Genomic DNA, 22,369 nt, shown 5'->3' on the forward strand with positions numbered 1-22,369 from the left:
TTGCTTTTTCTACTAGTGAAGTCTTCTCTGGAACAATCTTCTTCTTTTCCTAATAGCTTTCTTGCCCACCAAAACCCTCCACTTGGTAAATTCTTCAGAGTGCTTAACTACTTGCTAGATGGTAGCTGCCCAATTCATGAATCATTTAATAAAGCTAACTAGATCATCAAAAACACTTGGCTGAATTTTTGTTATTTAACAGCTCATAGAATTCTTTGAGTGGAACCTTATAGATGACCTAGATGAACCCTCCCCATTTCACTAAAGAGAAATCTGAGGCCCAGAAATTAATCAATTATTTCTCAGTCCTCCACACAGAGTGTGAAAAAGCTAAGGCTCCAATCTTTGAACACTTTAAATTTGGTGCTTTTTGAAAACATCTCCTAAGTCTTTGAAAGGTTCTTTTCATAACTTTTCTTTTTATGTGCCCAAATGAAGATCATGGTCATTTGCTCAAACCTACAGCTTTACGAATTTACCTTGAAGTTTGCTTTTGAGATCTGTATATCATTATACAGAGAGAACTGATCTCATTTACAAAGCTGGCACTTTATCTGCTTTATTTTCAACTAGTGGCACTTCAGGCAAAGAAACATGTCTGCCTCTAAGCCAATAATACTTATCCTTGGTCTGCAGTTTCCCAAAGTCCTACAGTAACTTGTTCATTGCCTCTGCCTTAGAGCTTTGTCAAAAGCACTTCAAATATTTAACCACAATCATAGATAAGGAGACTAGGAAAGAGAGTGTGAGGGAAAATATGAGGACTCATTTTTTTACATGTTAAATTTTAGGTGGCAACATGCTATTCAATAAATTCCTAGATTAAAAAAAAAAAAGGAGGAAACAGGAGCCACGTCGAGCAGGTGGCTATCCTAAAATGGGGAAATGAACCAGAAACTACATCATGAAAAGCAGAGAACTTAAGAGTTCAAAGTATTGTAGAAAAAAGGCAAGGAAACTTCTAAGACATAGAGTGCAGTAAATAACGTTATTTTAAACATTATACATGTTGAAAAGAAAACCACAGTCCCCAAACAGGATCAGAGGCCAAGTCACCAAACCAGAGCTTAAGATGTAACCTAAAAGCAATTTCAACCTCCCCCAGAAATATAAGTTTGAAGAGTTTTCTGGTCAGCACCAAGGAGGTAATCTGTCACAAGGGCCCTTTCCACACCCAACAGGAAGTTGAGACAATTCACTAGGAAGACCCCTTGCTTGTCCCCGCAAAGGAAGGTGACCTGGCCAGGAACAATCCTTTCTTTTCTTTTGCTAATAATTTCCTTGTACCATCCTCTTTCCTACACAAGCCTTCCATTTTGTGCAATTCCTCAGAGCTCCCCTCTACTTGTTAGATGGGATGTTGTCTGGTGCATAAAGCACCTTCGAAAGCCAATTAGATCTTCAAATTTAGGGCGCCTGGGTGGCTCAGTGGGTTAAGCCGCTGCCTTCGGCTCAGGTCATGATCTCAGGGTCCTGGGATCGAGTCCCGCATCGGGCTCTCTGCTCAGCAGGGAGCCTGCTTCCTCCTCTCTCTGCCTGCCTCTCTGCTTACTTGTAATTTCTCTCTGTCAAATAAATAAATAAAATCTTTAAAAAAAAAAAAAAAAGATCTTCAAATTTACTCAGGTGAATTTTTGTTCTTTAACACACACAAATGCTGGGTTTTAGTCTGTTTCTTTTTGACTACCATCAAACTTAACGTAAATGTTGTATGTCTAGATTTTATAAGCTTATAATCCATAACATTCAGGTCTTCTGTTTACTTAATATATCAAAACTTCAATAACTCAGTATAAGGCATCAGAACGAAACTTCCTAGAATTTACTTATAGGTCACAAGTATGGTACCTTTTGCTTTTTAAATCCTTTTGGGCATTCTGGAAATGTGACTAAATTACAGGATCACATAGCAAGTCTCAGCTCCAAACAGTCTCCTAATTTTTAATGGACATGCTTCATGCAATTTTTCAAACCAAAATTCTGACCAAAATGTGAATAATCAATGAGATAAAAAAACAAAAGATAGCATGAAAATAATTTTCAAAATGATTTTAACCACTTAAATGATTTCAGTATTTAAATCATCTGCTATATACCATATATACCAACTTACCATATTCCTTTTCATTTACTTCAGAAATAGGTTCAGAAATGACACTGCAGAAAGAAATGGCGCTTGCTGCAGAGGGGTTCCGAGAATGCCCCATGTGGTGTGGTACCTTTTTCACATTCTTCAAGGCTTCCTCAGCCTGCTCTTGCTCCATTGCTGCAACCATATCTTTATATGCTTTCCTGGCTTCCTCAGTAAGCTCTACTAACTTATTAAACAGGCTCTAAAAAGAGATTTCGATTAGTTAGGGTTTTTTTGCTATACTTTTTATTCCTACAATTAACAATAAATGTCTTTATGGTTTCAGGATCAGACACACTTTCAATCAGCACAAAATCCAAATGGTATGCACACTGCAGAACTTTATAAAATACTCTATAACTTATATTGTTCTGTAATTCTCACAAGTCTGAGGAAACTTCTTGATTCAATACTAGTCATTAACTGTGATACACTAAAAGTTCTTGCAAAGTTTATCAATTCAACAACTGCACTCTTCAGTCTCTGGCACTAGAGTGAGTACAAAGACCACTGGAACACCATCTCCTCGTAAGGAAACTTCCATGTGGCTGAAAGATAGGAGACACCAATGATTCAAGGTACCTCATGTTAAATGCCTTGAGATGTACAAAAAGTTTTGGCTTTTGGAAGAATCATTACCTCTCATACAGGCCTTGAAAAATAGGTACAATTTTGAAGGGTGGAGATTCTGCATTCTTAGCGAAACAGGTATAGACTTAAGAAAGTACAAGGCTTGTCTGGGGAGCAGTGAAGAATCTTATATGGATCAGAATATAAGGGAATGAGTGCATGCAGTGTGATGTTGAAGGATATGGCAGAAGATGGCAGTCTCCACAAGAAATTAAAAGTTCCCTCCATGTGCGCTTATTGGAAGAGCTTGAAGAAGATCAAAAAAAGTCAGTAATGGTGTGGCTAGCTGAGACCTTGATGATGAAAATATGACACTTTTTTAAGAAGGACAAGCCAAAGATACTGGAACAAATGCAAATAACAAAAATACAATAAAGAGCCTGAGGAAGAATGGGGAGCTAAAGGGACGTCTGGGTGGCTCAGTTGGTTAAGCCGCTGCCTTCGGCTCAGGTCATGATCCCAGCGTCCTGGGATCAAGTCCCACATCGGGCTCCTTGCTCGGCAGGGAGCCTGCTTCTCTAGCTGCCTCTGCCTGCCTCTCTTCCTGCTTGTGTGTACTCTATCTCTGGCAAATAAATTAAAAAAAAAAAAAAAATCTTAAAAAAAAAAAAAAGAGGAATGTGGAGCTAAATAATCAGAAGTTCCTCCATCAGTGAAAGAAAAATGAACATGAACGGTAATTAATAATTCCTACAAAATGGTGGGTGATGGACTATACATGTGTTAATATAACAGCAAAATTCACACAGTTTTGAAGCGGAACTTCAACAATTATGACACCAAAAAAAAAGAACTCCAAAGAAAACTGAAGTTTCCACGCCACTAGAAAGGACAATCAAATAATAATTTTTTGTGATTCTTACATCATAATTGAACAACCTTCTACTTCTGTTTAATGTCTTGATTTAGTATCACAATACAACACACCACACATTACATAAAAAATGTCAGATGTCAGATCTGAACATTCCTAAGAATACGTTTAATATTATATATTAAATTATGCTTTCAGACAATGGAGGAAAAGTACAGTACAATTTTTCTCCTCCTACAAAGGCACTGTCATTTAAGTTTAAACCATAGCTGGATGAAAGCACAGCAAAAAGTGTCATATTGCTATGTAATAATATTTCCCTGAACACTAAACTTCAGAAGGAAAAACCTAAGTAGCATGCTTTTATCCAGCTTCAGTTTCAACTGTTTAAGGTACTAGGTACAATAAATGCTGTTGCCAACTGCAATGATTTTAAGCATGTTAACTACTAGTAGCAGCAAAATATACTCAGGATTTACTTACTTTTAAAAAGAAGGAATAATGGATTCTGATAAAAACAGCTCCTGTGTGTTACATGTAACAGATTTCCTAAATAGTTATTTGCAATGTTTAACAAACTATGCATTTAAGTGAAGCCAACAAAAAGAAAACGGGCATATGGCTGTGTGATATTAACATTCATTTCAAAATATAAATAAATAGTTGGGAATAAAAAATTGCGAAAGAAGAGGAAAAAATTTTAAGAGAAAAGCTATCGGGGAATAAAAACCCCAAATGTCAGGGTAAGGAGAGAAAGTTCAATTCAGAGGTTAGTTTTAGCATATGGTAAAAATAACTCAGGTGTACTACCACATTATTGCAAATGCGTACACACTTGATAATATACCACTATTTCCTTTAGCCCAATTGAAGAGTATATTTTGGTTTAAACAATAACTTACTTATCTCAAAAGAGTAAAGGACAAGTAAAACAATGTACTAACAAAACTGGCAAGCATTTTATAAAGCCACACAAATAACCTAGTATATATATAATTCAATGAGAAGTCAATACAATGAAAAACAAACAGGTCCACTTTTCCTGACCTCAATCTCACTCCTATTCTATCAACTAAGAGTGAACAAAAAAGGAGTACATTTTTATTAGGTGTCTTTATATGGGACCCTTTTTCTCACAGAGGTACTTATTACCCAAACTGTCATATACAGTTTAACACAGCAAGCAGGTATACACACACCACACAATTTACTGAACAAATATTTATCACCTGCTCAAGCTCAAGTGATATGAAAGGTGTCAGGGACACATAGATAAGAGGCCTGCCCTCAAGGAATTCATAGTTAAAAGGAAAGAAACACATAATCTGCAGCAAGGCAGTTATGATACTTGTAAGTGAGAAAAGCATAGGCTACTGTGGAGCAGAAATATTGAGTAACTTCATGGGTAGTGGGAGAGAAACTGAAAGGACAGGGAAATGGGGGTATGCAAATATGGTGATTGGATAAGAAAGGACACACACTTAAATAAATAAAAACAGTATGGCTGGGAAGAGGGAAAATGGTCCACAAATGGTGTTACAAAATACTTCAGAGTCAACTTCATAAAAGACTCTTAAAATGTTATCAGTTACTAATCATTACATATGGAGATAAATAACTTTTATTCTAATTGTTAATTACCAACCTATTATTATTATTACTTATTATCATCAGCTCCTATGGGCAAAGGTTTGTATTAGCAGACCAAGGGAGGAAGATAAAGGTATCATGAGTGCAGAATTACTTTGATAACTGGTTAGGAAATCCATTTTCAAAAGAAAATCCTAATTAAAGGATCTTTTTCTCTCTTGACTTCAAGTAACACAAAATATAGCCAGCATGTACACTGAAGAAAAGTATTTTATAAAATATTGAATATCTTTACCCAACAGCTAAATAAATTATCATGTATTACAAAAGAAGAAAAAAAGCACTGTGGGAAAAACAGGAACTAAAATCTTTTTTTTTTTTTTTTAAAGATTTCATTTATTTATTTGACAGAGAGAAATCACAAGCAGACGGAGAGGCAGGCAGAGAGAGAGAGAGGGAAGCAGGCTCCCTGCTGAGCAGAGAGTCCGATGCGGTACTCGATCCCAGGACCCTGAGATCATAACCCGAGCTGAAGGCAGCGGCTTAACCCACTGAGCCACCCAGGCGCCCAGGAACTAAAATCTTTACAGCCGAAATGCTGCAGGATTAACTTGTGTAAATGTTTTTAGCACTAGAAAAAGGAAATGTAATACTCAAAAATTTTCCACTCGTTCTTGGGAGAGTCACCTCACTTCTTCAAAACATGCTTAAAAAGAACACTGGCATGTGTTAACAGAAAATGGTGTTGGTTGGGGGGTGGTGAGGATAAGAGGGAGTGAGGAAGTATATCCTCTGAAGTCTTACCTCAGCACCAAAGTAGTTGAAGATTCCCACTACACTAACAGGAACCAGCTTGTTCACACAGCGTCCTAGAGCTTTTCTTCCAAGGGCAAACACAAAAGGAATTTCTTGTTCCCGTGCCATGGCTATAACATTATACAGAGCCTCATCCAGGCCACCTGAGAAAGTCAACACATGCTGAAGTCTTAATTTCCTTACATAAATGGAGGTATTTCAGTGTCTAACAGCTGAAGCGTAAAATACAGCAGCAGAAAATTCTATGAATGCTTGTGGCACTTTCACTATTCCATCTAGTTTCCTATTGAAATTTATGATATATGGATATATATATACGTATTTTCTTTCTTCCCAATAAATTTTAAAATTCTTCAATGCCAGTTTTTGTCTCTCCATAGGGCTTGGTATAGTGCGAGTCAAATTTCCATTTGGAAATTTCCATTTCCATCCATTCAAAAAGAAATTACAATTGTTAATAACGGCTGATGTCTTTATTCTCTCAGCTCAAGTGGCAATAAGACAGAAATATATATTACTGTTTTTATTGGTATTTCTCCCCTGTGGATAATATGCCTATGACTGCTACCTCTGCATCCATCTACTCCAATTACCCAAGTGGCTCATCCATGAAAACAGACAACTCAGGGTGCATGACCCAGTGCAGGTTCACACAAGAGTCCCTGCATGGGGCTGCTTATTTTTTGAAACAAATCACCATAAGAAGGAGCAAACAACTTTATGTTTTCTCTAATTCTATTTAAGGGAAAAGGTACCATCAAAGGTACATAAAATAAACATTTTTAAAGGAGAAATGTATTTGCAGCAATAAAGGAATATACTCTTACAAGTCCTCACTCTGATTACAACAGAAGGGACACTTGGTTGAGCCAACTTAAATCCTTCACTAGTGTTCACAGACTAGGATTTCTTTACAGTCCAATCTCAATTTTATTACTTAATTTGAAGTACTGAAAGATTTCACTTTCTTTGCTCATGTTCAACATTGTTTTGTACCTAAACTCTGCAAAGAAAGACATATGGCTTTCACTTTAAAATTCATTGTATATCCTACAATTATACTAAATAAATACCAGAACACTTCAAAAGTAAAATGTTCATACCTTTCGACTGGATTTTTTCACAGTTTGGAGAAATTATAACACACTTGATCTTATTTAACTTCATATGTTTAGTAACCTCCCTTAGGCCCATAACCAGTCGTCTCCTTGCTTTTGCTCTCACAGGATCTTTTTGGTAGATACGTTCCTGAAAACTGACAAGCTCTTGAAGAAGAAGAGTCACACATTCATCAATCTCTTTACAAAGAACCTGATTGCAATACCTGTAAGGGAAGCACAAAATAGGTAAGTCCATCCTAATTTACTTTCCTGTAATTATAAGATTATGTTAGAAAAAAAAAATCTAATACGAGGTTTTCAATGAAAAATCAACTCTTTAAAATCTCTTAAATTCTACTGCAAATTAGAAAAGGAGAAGAGTTTTCCTGAATTGTAACAAACTGGCTTTTATGGAAAGGTTGGATTATCCTCAGGTATGTACTATCCAAACTCTCAATTATTAAATTATTAAGGCTATAAATCAAATGTTAATCTGTTATTTGATAAAAAGAGATATAATGTTTCTGGTAAGAAGATACAAAGTAATTCCACACCAGTAAATACCAGAATTTCTGGGAAACACAACTTCCCAGAAGCTAGCTGAATGCCTTCATCCCAACCAAGTCATCCTCCACACTCTGATAAGTCACAATCTCTGGGAATTGGCTTCTTCGACCATAAAAAATAAGGAGTTAGATAAGATGGCCTCAAGAGCTCCCCTAAGTCTGAAAATCTATGGCTGTAGAGCATGAACTCAATAATTAAATTGAAGGAAAAATCTAAGAAACCTTGAGGTAAAAGTCACATGCCCTTATAGCAAGCAAAGCAACTGAATGAGGCCCTTTGTGAGATTATGTATGGTTATAATTTGAGCAACAAAGAAGCAGTGAGTGAGGCCCCTATAATACTTAACTGCAGGGATAAGGTCATTCAAGTTTACTTACTCCCTATATATTCTATTTCTCAAGTTCTCATCCTTAACCTCTACTATAAACAAGTACTATTGGCATAACTTCTAATCTAAGACTAACCAGGCAAGTAAACTTCCGCTTTTGAATTATATTATACAGTAGAAAAATATGGGACTGCCCTTCTTTAGTGCAAAAAAAATTGTTTTGGAAAATTTTTTTCTTTATGTGAAAAATGTTTAAATAAGTAGTGCTTAAATAAATAAATAAGTCTGACACTACTTAAGAAGATATAGACTGAGAAAAATTATCAAAGTTTGCAAAATAAAAGAATGCACTTAGAAAACAGAACACCAAAAATGCAGTATTTTTTCATTCTGCTTTTCTTTCAGAAAAGGAAGATCCCAAGCTCATCTCCTCCCCCAGTCAAAAATAGCAAAAACAGCTCTTCCACAACTCAAGATAGAAAAAAGACAGGAATGGCGAGGCTCTAGTCAGGACCCACATCTCCTGCTCAATATTCTTAGACAGGAGGGATATCACAAACACAGAGGCCATCCTTCCTAAGGAGCAAAAGATTCAAGCTCTGTATTAAGCATGCCCACCTTGGGTACCTGTATCAGGAAGATGAGACCCCATAATCACTGGCTTTGAAAATCTATGGGGCTTAAATCCAGGAGAGCCAGAGGGCTAAAGGAAGCTGAGACTCTAATCTTAAAGGGCACAGGCACAAACTCACTGGCTCTGAGACCCAACACAGAGGCAGCATTTTGAAAAACACCTGGGCCACACATGAAGATTTGCTAACTCTCGGACATGTGCAGGAAAGGCAGGGATCTATGGGAACATTTTCTAGGAAAAGAAAAATTCCCATTCCACCACACTCAGCAAGTGACCCTGGGTGGGATCAGCAGTCCTAAGAAGCAGCTATTGCCCTGCCATGCAGCAGGGAGCTTCAGTCTGGCACCTCCCAAAGCAGCTGCAGCCCCGACCACCAAAGTGCTCCCAACTATTAAAGCAGGGCCTTTCTTGGGGCACCTGGGTGGCTCAGTGGGTTAAGCCTCTGCCTTCGGCTCAGGTCATGATCTCAGGGTCCTGGGATTGAGCTCCACATCGAGTTCTCCGCTCAGCGGAGAGCCTGCTTCCCTCTCTCTGCCTACTTGTGATCTTTCTTTGTCAAATTAAGTAAATGAAATCTTTAAAAAAAAAAAAAGAGAAAGAAACAGAACCATAAATACTAAGAATGAACTTTATCAAGGGGTAAAGGGTGGAAAGATGGGCACAACGGGTGAAGAGGAGGGGAGATATCTGCTTTCAGTAATGGAATGAATAACTCATGGCGGTAAAAGGTACAACATAGGAAATATAGTCAGTGGTATTGTAATAACACTATATGGTAACAGATGGTAGCTATACTTGTGGTAAACATAACATACAGACTAGTTATACACCCAAAACTAATGTAATATTGTGAATCAACTATACTTAATAAAAAAAAAATTTTTAAAGGGACAATAATGATAAACCTTTAAGTGAGACTCATCTAGACAATAAAGGCGGCCCAGATACACAAAATCAGAAATAAAAGAGAAATTACAACTGACACCACAGAAATACAAAGAACCATAAGACTACTATGAAAAATTATACATCCAGGGGCACCTGGGTGGCTCATTGGGGTAAAGCCTCTGCCTTCACCTCAGGTCATGATCTCAGGGTCCTGGGATCAAGCCTCTCTGCTGAGCAGAGAGCCTGCTTCCCCCTCTCTATCTGCCTGCCTCTCTGCCTACTTGTGGTCTCTGTCTGTCAAATAAATAAATAAAAATCTATTTAAAAAATTATATATCCTAGGGACGCCTGGGTGGCTCAGTTGGTTAAGCAGCTGCCTTCGGCTCAGGTCATGATCCCAGCGTCCTGGGATTGAGTCCCACATCGGGCTCCTTGCTCAGCGGGGAGCCTGCTTCTCCCTCTGCCTCTGTCTGCCTGTGCTCGCTCTCTCCCCCTCTCTCTCTCTGATAAATAAATAAAATAAAATAAAAAAATAAAAAATTATATATCCATAAACTGGACAACTGAGAAGAAATGGTTAAATACTTAGAAACAGACAATCTTCCAAAACTGAATCATTAAGAAGTAGAAAGTCTGAATACTGTTTACAAGTAATAAGAGAAACAATAATCCAAAAAAAAAAAAAAAACCCAACAAAAGCCCAGGACCAGATAGCTTCAAAGATGAATTCTATTACAGATTTATTATTTTTTAAAATTTCTTTTTAAAGATCTTTTTTATTTGAGAAAGAGAGAGAGTGAGCAAGAGAGAGAGCACAAGCAAGGCCGGAGAGGCAGAGGAAGAAGATGACTCCGGCTGAGCAGGGAGCCCAATTCAGGGGTTGACCCCAGAACCAACATGATCTGAGCAGAAGGCACACACTTAACCAACTTAGCCACCCAGGTCCCCCTCTATACACATTTAAAGAAGAGTTAATACCTATTCTTCTCAAACTATTCCAAAAACTAAGAGGAACACTTCCAAATTCCTTCTATGAGACCCTGAGCCAAAACCAGACAAATACTACAGAAAAAGAAGTTATAGGCCAATATCCCTAATGAACATGGAAGCAAAAATCCTCAACAAAACAATAGCAAACCAAGTTCAATAATATGTTAAAAGAATCACACACCATGATCAAAATGGCATTTATTCCAGGGATGTAGAGATAATCCAATATCAACAAACCAATTGTCGTACACATTAACAAAATGAAGGCTAAAAATCACATGATCTTCTCAACAGATGCAGAAAAAACATTTGACAAAATTCAACATCCATTTACCATAAAAATTCTCAACAAAGTAGATACACAGGGAACATACCTCAACATAATAAAGGCCATATTTGACACACTCACAGTTAACATCCATACTCAACAATGAGAAGCTGATAGCTTTTCCTCTAAAATCAGGAACAAGGCAAAGATGCTCAGCCTTGCCACTTTTATATAGCATAGTACCAGAAATTTTTAACTACAGCAATCAGAGAAGATTAAGAAATAAAAGGCATCCAAGTTGGTAAGGAAGAAATTAAACTGTCACTATCTGCAGATGAAATGATAATGTGTGTAGAAAACACTAAAGACTACATCAGAAAACAATGAGAACTAATTAATTCAGTAAAGCTGCAGGACACAAAAATCTGTTGCACCTCTATACAGTAGCAAGCCAGCAAAAAGAAAAATTAAGAAAACAATCCCATTTACATCAAAAAGAATAAAATACCTAGGACTACTTAGGAATAAACTTAACCACAGAGGTGTAAAAACTGTACTCTGAAACCTAAAAGACATTGACGAAAGAAACCGAAGACAACATTAATTGAAAGATATACTGTGCTCATGGACTGGTAGAATTAATGCTGTTAAATGTCCACATTATACAAAGAAATTTACAGATTTAATGCAATCCCTATCAAAACAGCATTTTCCACAGGACTAGAACAAAGAACCCTAAAATTTGTAGGGAATCACAAAAGACCCAAATAGCCAAAGCAATCCTGAGAAAGAATAAAGCAGGAGGTACATGCCCTGATTTAAAACTATTCTGCATAGCTATAGTCATCAAAAAAGTGTGGTACTGGCACTAAAACAGAGATCAATAGAACAGAATAAAGAGATAAGAAATAAACTCACAATTAATGGTAAGTCAATCCAAGACAAAAAAAAATGCAAAAATATATAATGGGGAAAAGACTGTTTCTTCAATAAAATGGTTCTGAGCAAACTGGACAGTTACATGCAAAAGAACAAAACACACAAGAAGAAATGCAAAAGAACCCCTTTTTTACACCATATACAAAAATAATCTCAAAATGGATTAATGACCTAAATTTAAGACCTGAAACTCCTACGGGAAGACATCATCAGTAAATTCTTTGAAATCAGTCTTAGCAATATTTTTTCTAGATCTGTCCCCTCAAGCAAGAGCAACAAAAGCAAAAATGAGCAAAAAGAAAAAAAAATTTGATGAAACTTCCTCCAACTAAAAAGCTTTTATACAAAGGAAACCATCGATAAGACAAAAAGACACCCTACTGAACTCGAGAAGATAATTGCAAACGACATGTTAGATAAGAGGTTACTATAAAAACAAAACAAAACAAAACAAAAACAAGACAAATGAGAGGTTAATACCCAGAATACATACATAAAAGGATTCCTATAACTCAAACCAAAACCCCCACACAATCTGACTAGAAAATGGGCAAAGCCCTGAACAGACATTCCAGAAAAGACATAAAGAGGGCCAACAGATACATGAAGAGATGTTCAACATTGCTAATCTTCAGGGAAATACAAATCAAAACCATGAGATACAAATAAGCTATCACCTCACACCTTTCAGAATGGCTACAATCAAAAAGACAGGAAGTAAGTGTTGGCAAGCACATGGAGAAAAGGGAAACCTCATGTACTATTCAGGGAATGAACTGGTATAGCCATTAGAGAAAACACCAGAGAGGTCCTCAAAAATTGAAAATAGAACTATCATACAATCTAGCGATTCCACTTCCTGGTATTTACTTGAAGAAAACAAAAACATGAATTCAAAAAGATATAAGCACCACTATGTCCACTGCAGCATTGTTTTATGATAAATCCAGATATGGAAGCAATCTAAATGTCCATAACGAGATGAATAAATAAAGAAGATAGGGTTGTATATCATATGATCTCCCTGATATGAGAAAGTGGAGATGCAACGTGGGGACGTTGTGGGGTAGGAAGGGAGGGAGACAAACCATGAGAGACTCTTAATCTCAAAAACAAACTGAGGGTTGCCGGGGGTAGGCCGGTAGGGAGAGGGTGGTGGGGTTATGGACACTGGGGAGGGTATGGGCTATGTTGAGTGCTGTGAAGTGTGTAAACCTGGTGATTCATAGACATGTACCCCTGGGGCTAATAATACAATATATGTTTATTAAAAAATTTAAAAAATATTAAAACCTAAAAAAAAAAAAAAAAAAAAAAAGATGGGGTTGTAGCTATGTGTGGAATATACTGTGTGTGGCATATTACTCGGACATAAAAAAGAATCAGAGCTTGACATCTGAAACAACATGGAAGGACCCAGAGGGTATACTAAGTGAAATAAATCAGAAAAAAACAAATATCGTATGATTTCACTTATACATGGAATCTAAAAAACAAAATAAATGAACAAACCAGAAACACACTATGACCCTGCAATTGCACTACTGGGTATTTACCCCAAAGATACAGATAAGGGCCATCTGTACCCCAATGTTTATAGCAGCAATGGCCACGGTCGCCAAACTGTGGAAAGAACCAAGATGCCCTTCAACAGACGAATGCATAAGAAAGATGTGGTCCATATACACTATGGAGTATTATGCCTCCATCAGAAAGGATGAATACCCAACTTTTGTAGCAACATGGATGGGACTGGAAGAGATTATGCTGAGTGAAATAAGTCAAGCAGAGAGAGTCAATTATCATATGCTTTCACTGATTTGTGGAGCATAACAAATAGCATGGAGGACAGGGGAGATAGAGAGGAGAAGGGAGTTGGGGGAAATTGGAAGGGGAGGTGAACCATGAGAGACTATGGACTCTGAAAAACAATCTGAGGGGTTTGAAGCGGCGGGGGGTGGGAGGTTGGGGGAACCAGGTGGTGGGTATTGTGGAGGGCACGGACTGCATGGAGCACTGGGTGTGGTGCAAAAATAATGAATACTGTTATGCTGGAAAAAAAAAAACCTATAAAAAAAAAACAACAAAATGGTGGTTGTCAGATGGGAAGGGAGTGGGGTTACAGGTTAAATAGGTGAAGGGAATTAAGAGGTACATCCAGTTTAAAAAAAAGAAGTCAAAAATATTTTAATAACTTTGTATGGTGACAGACAATAACTAAAACATACAGTGATGATCATTTCATAATGCATATGAATGTCAACTCACTATGTAGTATGCCATTTGGCCTGTAACTAATGTAATACTGTGTATCACTACACTTTAGAAAAAAAAAAAAAAGGAACAAAACAAACCAATATGGTTTGAATTCATACTGATTTTACTTTCACCCTGGGATTCTTTCATATGTCATTTTTAAATGTAGCATCTGCACAAATGTTAAAATTCTAAAATCCTTCACAGAAATAACTATTAGCTCAATATTATCCACTGATAGGTATTTTAAAACTTAGAAACATGTGCTTAAAAACAAAAACATTTTATGTAATAGGTTCACTTCACATAACAGGGTCTTAGAAACTTGTTTTTAATTGGTTAGAGAGGGGTTCTTTTCTGAAAGGCCAATAATGTAAACAAAAAAGCAAAAGCATTTGAGGAGGAAAAACCCCATATTAAGGCAGTGTAAGATAAAAGGTGAGATATCCAGGTCTATTTATAAATATTATTGGATATAAAAAGAATATGTTTACTGGCAAAACATTTTCACATGAACACTGATAGCTGACAGAAGTCAAATACTTTAAATAAAACCAGTTATTAAAAAAATTTGAAAAAAACTTAAGTATCTTGGAAGTCTTGTATGCTCAACCCACCAGTAATGACAATACTGCAGTCAGAGCCACAGTCCAGACAGTTAAACTATTCAACCTTAATAATGAGACTAAAACTTACTCTCTAAATCTTTTGCTGTGGATTTTGGTTATTGTTGAAGATGCCATCGGACTGCCTATCCCAGAACTAGCCGGAGAGCCTTGTGACACAGGTGTCATACAGTATGGAGAGTTCTGACTTGCTGGAGAAAGCGAAGTATCACTGGGCATGCTCAGTCCAGTATCTGTGGAGATGTGGGGGTAGGGGAAAAAATTTAGAAACTTAAAATGCTGAAAAACTATATATACTGATCAACACTACTTAGAAAAGCAGTTGTCTTTTGTGTAACTTTCAAATTCTCCAGAAACTAACAAGTTGGGTATTGTTTATATCATAAACATCTCTCATATTCTACAAAAATGAATCTTCCTATTATCTCTTAAAACATACTCTTAAAAAAGAAGCATAGTCTGTAAGTCTCTGCACAAGAGACGTGAGAAAGTCAAGTGATGTAAAACATGTATTCTAGAGGACTTAAATTGAAGAACAAAGGTAATAACTTCTGTACCTCTTTCCAGATCATATTATCCATCTCCTTGATCTCTATTTTTTGACCTGTCTAAAAATTCCCACTGCTGCTGGCAATGATGAATTCTACCTAACTCATTCTCTCCACACCCCTCCTGATTTCTTTAGACACCACCCCCAGTTTCTCTCTCATTTGGTCTTTGCTTCTGTGCTAAGGCAGCCTCATTTTTTTAGAATACTACCTTTTAACTTGACTGCTTCCTTCATTTGGTGCTTTTTGCCTAAACAGCTAAACTCAGGAAATGAGTTATTATTTGTATTCCAGTCCACTAGTTAGCAAAGTTACACATGTATCTTCTTGTCTCCAATCCATTCTTTTTTTTTTTTTTTTTCCCAATCCACTCCTTATTACATTTATTGACCTTCCAACCTCCAACCCGGTTACTGAAGTACCCATGACAGGCAATCAATAAACACCTAAATGAATGCTGAATTCATCCATTTTTTAATGAATGGATAAACCTAAATACAAGGGAAGCGATATTTAATTGAGAGTAAAGGGGAATCTTAACCAAATATGTCCTAGCTGAACAATCTTTAGAAGCAAAATCTTTACTAAACACAATGGAACACTGCCAGTAAATACGCGTAAAACAGATTTAAATGTGTTGCAGAAAGGAATACACATACACCAGCAGAAAAAGGGACCTAGCCAGGTATCTCTTAAAATCTCTCTTCAACAGTAGTTAAAATATCAGAAGGTATGTGCAGTTTTGCTGAGGTCCTACCTAAAATCATATGTGATGGCTACCGTATGGGACTGAAGCTTACTGACCAACTGAATTCTGCTCTACAAGAGGCTTTGTAATTCTACTCACTCACTATGGTATATGTATTAATTCATGAAAGTGAGAAAGAAAATCAACAAAACCAATCCAACAAAAAACAGTACTGTGAAGAAAACAGCCAGTAATGTTCTAAATACAAAAGAAGACAAAATGAAAAGAACTATGAGTTACAGAGGATGCACTGATGAGACCATAGTTATTAGTACTTACAACAAAACCAGGCCTTAAGCCTTAAAAATGTCACAGACCCTACATAAGACCTGCCCCATCCCCCCTTTTAAATATCTCCCTACAAAAGCATCTTCAAAAGAAACCACTCCCACAAAGTAAATGTAGATAAATATGGAGCATATCTTACAATTAGGATAGTAACTAGTGATGGCTTATTAAAATACTCTGCACCATTCCATGATAAGGGAGAAAGGGGTGATCTTACCTTCCTGGGAAACAGCCTCCTGTGGCAAATCATCAATAAAATCTAAGTGCATTTCTATTGGTTCCTCAGATCCCAAAAGGTTATGGTCCACAGTTAAACGGCCCTTCTTTTCCTCTCTTTCTTTCAAAATAACCTAAAAGTCATTATCGGTCTTTAATTACTGATTACGCTTTAAATACTGAATGACAAAAATGTTCACTACTACACAGTTAAAGGTCACTTACAAATGGACATGAGGAGTTTGGTTGGCTACATGTTTAGTTGACTACAAAGAAACTGACTGGTAAAAAAGTAAATGTTAATTTTAGACACTGTAGTTGAAAAAAGTATTATATCCAAAATAAAAGCAGGCAATTAAGCTATATAATGCTACAACTATCGAACCACATTTGCTTTCCTCTTTAAATCCCATGTTTCCACAAAAAGGGATAAAATATAAATTGTGGAAACCAGGTCATACAATAGATTTACACTTTGTAGTTTTCAATGATCTGGGCATGGATCATCTCATTCTGCTCCTAACAATACTGAATTAAATAAGGCTGATATTATCTTGACTTACAGATGAAGAAGATAAGGGTAGGGAAGGTTTGCCTGAAACTATATAATTTAGAACCAGAATCCAGGGCTTCTGATTCCTAGGTCCTACGTTCTGGATGCTAAATGTTTAACTTTTTTTTTAACCTTACAGGAAGAATTCATCCTCCAGGGCCTTGTCTAATACAGAAAGGTAATCTTGAAGCTGATGATATCCCCAACCCCCAATTAACTAGTCCTCATAAAGATGTATGCTTAGGACTATCTCATAATAATCTGTTGGCTTAAAAAAACTGCCACAAACTGCTTTTGCAAAACAGATTTAAATCCTTATTTATCTTTTAAGATAAACACCAGCAGATTTTGGTTTACCTTTTTAAGTGCTGTGGGCCGTTTTAGTTTTGCAATTTCCTTCTCTTTTCCTTTCTTTGCTTTAGAGGAAGTAATGTCCAAAGAATTAAAGGATGTCAAACAGGGCTGACTTTTGGTTAAAGGCTTTCTGTTAGTAGAGTCTTTAGTGTGAAAAGAAGCTGCAGTAACCACTAAAAACAAACAAGAACATTAGTTTTACTATTATGACCAACACCACATATTATGAAAAATTCTAATGATAAATCTACAAGAAAATCCTCTTCTTGGGGGAAAAACAGGCATTGTAATAGTAGGAGTAGTACAGGGCCATACAGTGTCTCTCAGGTACAGCTTTTATGAATCCATTTAGCCTCCGTAAGATAAAGATGACAAAGCCAAAGCATTTAACTAATCTAGCAATCCAAAGCAGGGACAAATAAATTATTAGTTCTACTCCACCACAGTAACCATCAAGCATGCAATTCTTTAAAACTGGTCTCTAATAAGCAGTACCACTCTACCTCTGCAATTTCAAAATTCTGCACCTCTCCTTATTCCTACTGAATCTTACATAAGAATCACCCTTATATAAAACACATAGTCTTGTCACTCCTCTCTTCATTTGAGCCTACCAGTGAAGAATGATTTTCCTCTTTGGCTGCACTCTTAGTACTTCTTTAATACTTTTGTAGTTCTTTTATACCTGATGAATATCCTCTACCCTCTAGTGGCTACCACAGTCCTTTAAAGGGTCCAAAGACTAAGCTCAATCCTCACTCTAGCAGCAGCAAAGCTTTCATCCTACTTCCCTGAGAGCTGCTATCTGATATAAACGTGCAACACCTCCCCCCCACCAGGAAGCAGCAGGCATCCTAATTCCTGTTCAAGGTTTATCATTGCCTCTCCTCTTAATCCATCTCAGGATTAATTCCCCAAGGATTTTGGTATCCCTTCCCCCTTGCATCTTTCAAGGTCCTCCTTGACCCCTGATTCTTTTCCCTAACTCCCATTAAGAAGCTAAAATCTCCTATACATGGAAGAAAGAAAAACAAACAACCCAAAAACCAGACAACCCAACAAAACCTTCCCCTAAACGGCTTCCCCTTAAGCTAAGGTACTATCACTCCCCTTTCCTTCCTTATTAGACTTTTCAATACTCTGCCTTATCAGTTATTTATACTGATGTGGATACTACCTAGTTGTATCCCAGCAACAAGATAAGCCTGGGATCTTCCTTCCCCACCATCTTCCCCAGAGGTCCTGAAATAGTCTGCTTTCTCATTATCAATTCCCAGATCATTACAGTCTGGCCTCTGACCTACCCACAAGCTCACACCACGACTGTCAAGATCACATACAAGCTTGTAATCACTGAATCTAAATCTCTATCCTAGTTTTTTCAGCATTTGATATGAAAGACCTCTTCCTCAAAATTCTGTCCTCGCCTTGTGTGATATTATACTCTCCTACTTTTCTTACTCTTTCTCAAACCTATTTTTTTGGTTCTTCCTCTTGCTATCTTTTAAGTCTGAGCATTCCACAAGGCTTTATCCCTGAACGTATTTTTCCTAACTTTTCTTTCTTCCAACAATCTTACTCATTTCCACAGCAACATATCCATCTCTATTTAAACTTCATGGGCTTTGGGGTCCCTTGGTGGCTCAGTTGGTTAAGCATCTGCCTTCAGCTCAGGTCATGATCCCAGGGTCCTGGGATTAAGTCCCATGTTGGGCTCCTTCCTCAGTGGAGAGTCTGCTTCTCCCTCTCCCTGTGCCTCTCTCCCCTGCTCATGCACTCCTTCTCTATCTCAAAAGAATAGATTTTTTAAAAAAATCTTTAAAAAAACCCCAAATCCTCTCTGACTTCTAACATACATAACTGCATACTAAGTAGGAAGTACTCCCTACATAGCATTTCACATAAAACAGGGCTGGAGTCTGTTCTTCCCAACAAAATTCTTCTTCTATGATCCTAGTTTGATATCATCATAATTACCATAATCCTCTAACTAAGAGAGTTTGGAGTCATGGAGCCATCTTTGACCTGTTTCCACATTCCATGAGTTTAAAACAAAAACTGCCACCAATTTCTCACAATCCTTTCATGTATCTACAATAGTCTCATTCTTTTCTTGGACTTCCCAAGAAAGTAAATTTCTTTGTAATCAATACTTTCCAACTTAAACACTGGTGGCAGGTTAGAGATTAATCTCATTTCCATCTGGTAAGAATCCTCTCCCTTCAAAGCCCAGTCCACATGTTATCTACTTGAAGGCATTTGTAACGTCTTCCCCATTTCTCCCAGTTGACACAAATCACTCTTCTCTTCTGCAAGTTCATAAAACTTTGGCTGGCATCTTTCCTAAGGCACTGTTCTTTATTAGTTATTTATGTCTTTCTCCTCAATTAGATTATAAACCTTTGACCACAAGAATACCTTAATCTATAATTCCACAGTCCTTGACACCATGCTTTCCATATAGGTATCTATAGTTGTAGATATCAGCATGTGGTCAATGAATCAAAGTTGTAACAATGAAGCCATTTGAAGTATCACAGGTTAACAATCTCTTCCCATAGTAATCAGTGACTATAACCCAGTGACTATAGTGACTATAACCCGAATGACTATAACCCAGATGTTCTTCTAACCACTTCATATGTGTCACCTCATTCACTCTTCAAAACAACCCTGTAGCAGGTACTATCATTACCTCCACCTTAATGTCAGGAAATTGAAGCACAGCAAAGTTAAATAACTTGGTAAGGAAATGCATGCAAGAACAGAATTCAATCCCAGGCAGCTTAACTCCAAAGCTCCTGCTTGTTGCCATGAGGCCATACTACCTCTAGAACACGGCTAACTCTCAGTTCCACTGCTACAGTCCTCTTTACTCTTTAAGGAGATATAAATGCCATTCTCCCCAACTCAACAACATTCAACTCAAAAGCTTAGTACTCATCCAGTATTATTTTTACTAAGTAAAGCTAAGGTTTATTATACTGGATAGGAAACTAGCTATAGATTTAAACATTTTGCATACAGAATTAATGTTCTACACTGTTAATTATATTTTTGTCTAAAAACAACAGACCCTTTACATACAACAGAAGAAAGAGAATATTCCAATTCTGCCTCTTAACATCATGCTTTTTGTTGGTGTCTTTCCCTTTCCTTTATCTTATTCCTTTCCCTCTACAACAAAGGCTATGCAAAGAAATGAGGGAGCACATAAAAGCTGCTCAGCTCTAAATTTGACAAGGTTTATTAAAATATACATTGCCATTTCAGTAGAAAGCCAAATCAGTCATTCTCTCTCATACACACATATACACGCATGTATACGCGTGCACATACACACCCCTTGATCTTAACTCCTATGTTTCCCAGTATCCAATTTAAAAGTTATAAAGCCAAATTACTTGTGATTCTTATTTCAACCCCTGAAGAAGAAAAACATTAGCTACTTCATAATGTATACCAACTGACATGTGAACAGAGACCTACAAGACATGAGAGAACAAACCACACTGGTATATAAGGAAACAGTTTCAGGGTAAAGACATACCAAGCACAAAAATACTGAGCTAGGAGCGTGCTGGGTGTGTCTGTGGAATAGCAAGGGGGCCGACTGGCTAGAGCAGTTTGTGTCAGAGAGAACGACGATTGAGGGAAAAGGTCATTGGATAGCTAAGATCTGGCCTTAGGACTCTGGCTTTACTCCAAGTGAGATCAAGAGCTATTGGAGTTTTCTGAGCAGTGCAGTGATATAATCCTGTTTATATTTTTAAAAGATCACTCCTTTTAAGATAGCCTGCAGGTGGTAATAGTGGGCTACTACAGTGTAATACAAGGATGTGAGTTACGAGCGTAACAGGAGAGGAGCTGGTGAGTAGACTCTGGATTTTCTAGATAGATGCAATTAACATTAATAATATTCAAAAACTATTACCAAAACCAAAGAGGAAATTGCTCAGATAGTGAAATCACCTGTATATGCCAGAGGTCTGGTATTAGTAATCTGCCGTGCTTTCATCGCTTGTTGTTGTTTTTCCAGAGCTGCTAACATATCCCCCAAATCTAGCTGCACAGGGGTTTTATTTTTTTTTCCAGCTGCCTTTGATAAAGCTTCCTGCAAGATAAATGGAACATTTATTTTTTGTGATGGCATTTAAGTGTGGCAATTTATGATGACTGTCACTCCTTCTGTGTATCCCCCGCCAAACATACCAATTACATCTGTTCATAAATATGAAAAAAATACCTGTAGTTTTTTTTGCTCCATACTTATTTCTGAATATTCTTGAGCTGTGGCAAGGGCTGCTGCTAAAGCTTTCTTCTTCTGACTTTTTGCACGTTTAGGAACTGAGGTTGTAATGGGAATTGGAGTCTGAACTATATTGATCGGTGAGTTTTCAGGTAAATCATCCAACTAGGATAACCAGACAAAAACATTTGTTAGTGATTTAACAAAGGTCTAACCGTAAGGAAAGACAATCCAGAATGTGCAATGTTCTATACTGTATCTGGACTGGAATCTTTGAGGATTCAATGCCAAAAAGAACAGAGTGAGATGGTGGATCCTTCCAGACTGGGAAATAATAAAGAGACAAACTGCTTAATGCAATTGGTGACGCTTGTCCGGATCTTGGCCTGAGAACAAAATAACTCCCAAGTAAAGTTTCACAACAACAGAGGAAATGGACTGTATGCTGAATGATATGATTCAATTAATGGTGTTTTCTTGTCCACAACAGAACTATGGATTTTACAGGAAAGTATCTTTGTTCTGGCTATGTTGAAAATAAATATTAAGTACCAAATACATGGTTTTCTTCTCTACCATGGTGCCCCATATGTCTTTATGCTAACCTATAATACTTTTCAACATATCCACAGTTCAAAGGATGTTCAAATACTTTGCTTATCTTTTTAAAGAGTCACTTACTACTTTTGAAGAAAGTTTCTGTTGAATAGTCTCATCTTTAACATTTCCACTCTCATTTAGTTCTTGAAATCTATCTTCATCCTGAAATAATTTCACATTTTAAGTAAAAACAGTTCAAATCAATAAACTCTTTAAGAAAAATGCTTTATAACCTT

At 37.0% G+C, this 22,369-nt stretch overlaps 1 protein-coding gene across 2 annotated transcripts in view; it reads right to left on the reverse strand.

Moving 5' to 3' along the window:
• SECISBP2L (SECIS binding protein 2 like) overlaps positions 1 to 22,369 on the reverse strand; it is a 59,214-nt gene that overhangs the window by 9,995 nt on the left and 26,850 nt on the right. For both annotated transcript variants that reach the window (XM_059181488.1, XM_059181489.1), the window contains exons 9-17: positions 22,215 to 22,295; positions 21,531 to 21,698; positions 21,257 to 21,398; positions 17,288 to 17,457; positions 16,379 to 16,511; positions 14,648 to 14,810; positions 7,085 to 7,305; positions 5,970 to 6,124; positions 2,114 to 2,333 (exon numbers count right to left, since the gene is read on the reverse strand). In XM_059181488.1, coding sequence (XP_059037471.1) covers positions 2,114 to 2,333; positions 5,970 to 6,124; positions 7,085 to 7,305; positions 14,648 to 14,810; positions 16,379 to 16,511; positions 17,288 to 17,457; positions 21,257 to 21,398; positions 21,531 to 21,698; positions 22,215 to 22,295 — 1,453 coding nt within the window. The remainder of the gene's footprint in view (positions 1 to 2,113; positions 2,334 to 5,969; positions 6,125 to 7,084; positions 7,306 to 14,647; positions 14,811 to 16,378; positions 16,512 to 17,287; positions 17,458 to 21,256; positions 21,399 to 21,530; positions 21,699 to 22,214; positions 22,296 to 22,369) is intronic.

This window comes from Mustela lutreola, chromosome 7 (genome assembly GCF_030435805.1).
Source record: "Mustela lutreola isolate mMusLut2 chromosome 7, mMusLut2.pri, whole genome shotgun sequence".
Taxonomy (NCBI): Eukaryota; Metazoa; Chordata; class Mammalia; order Carnivora; family Mustelidae; genus Mustela; species Mustela lutreola.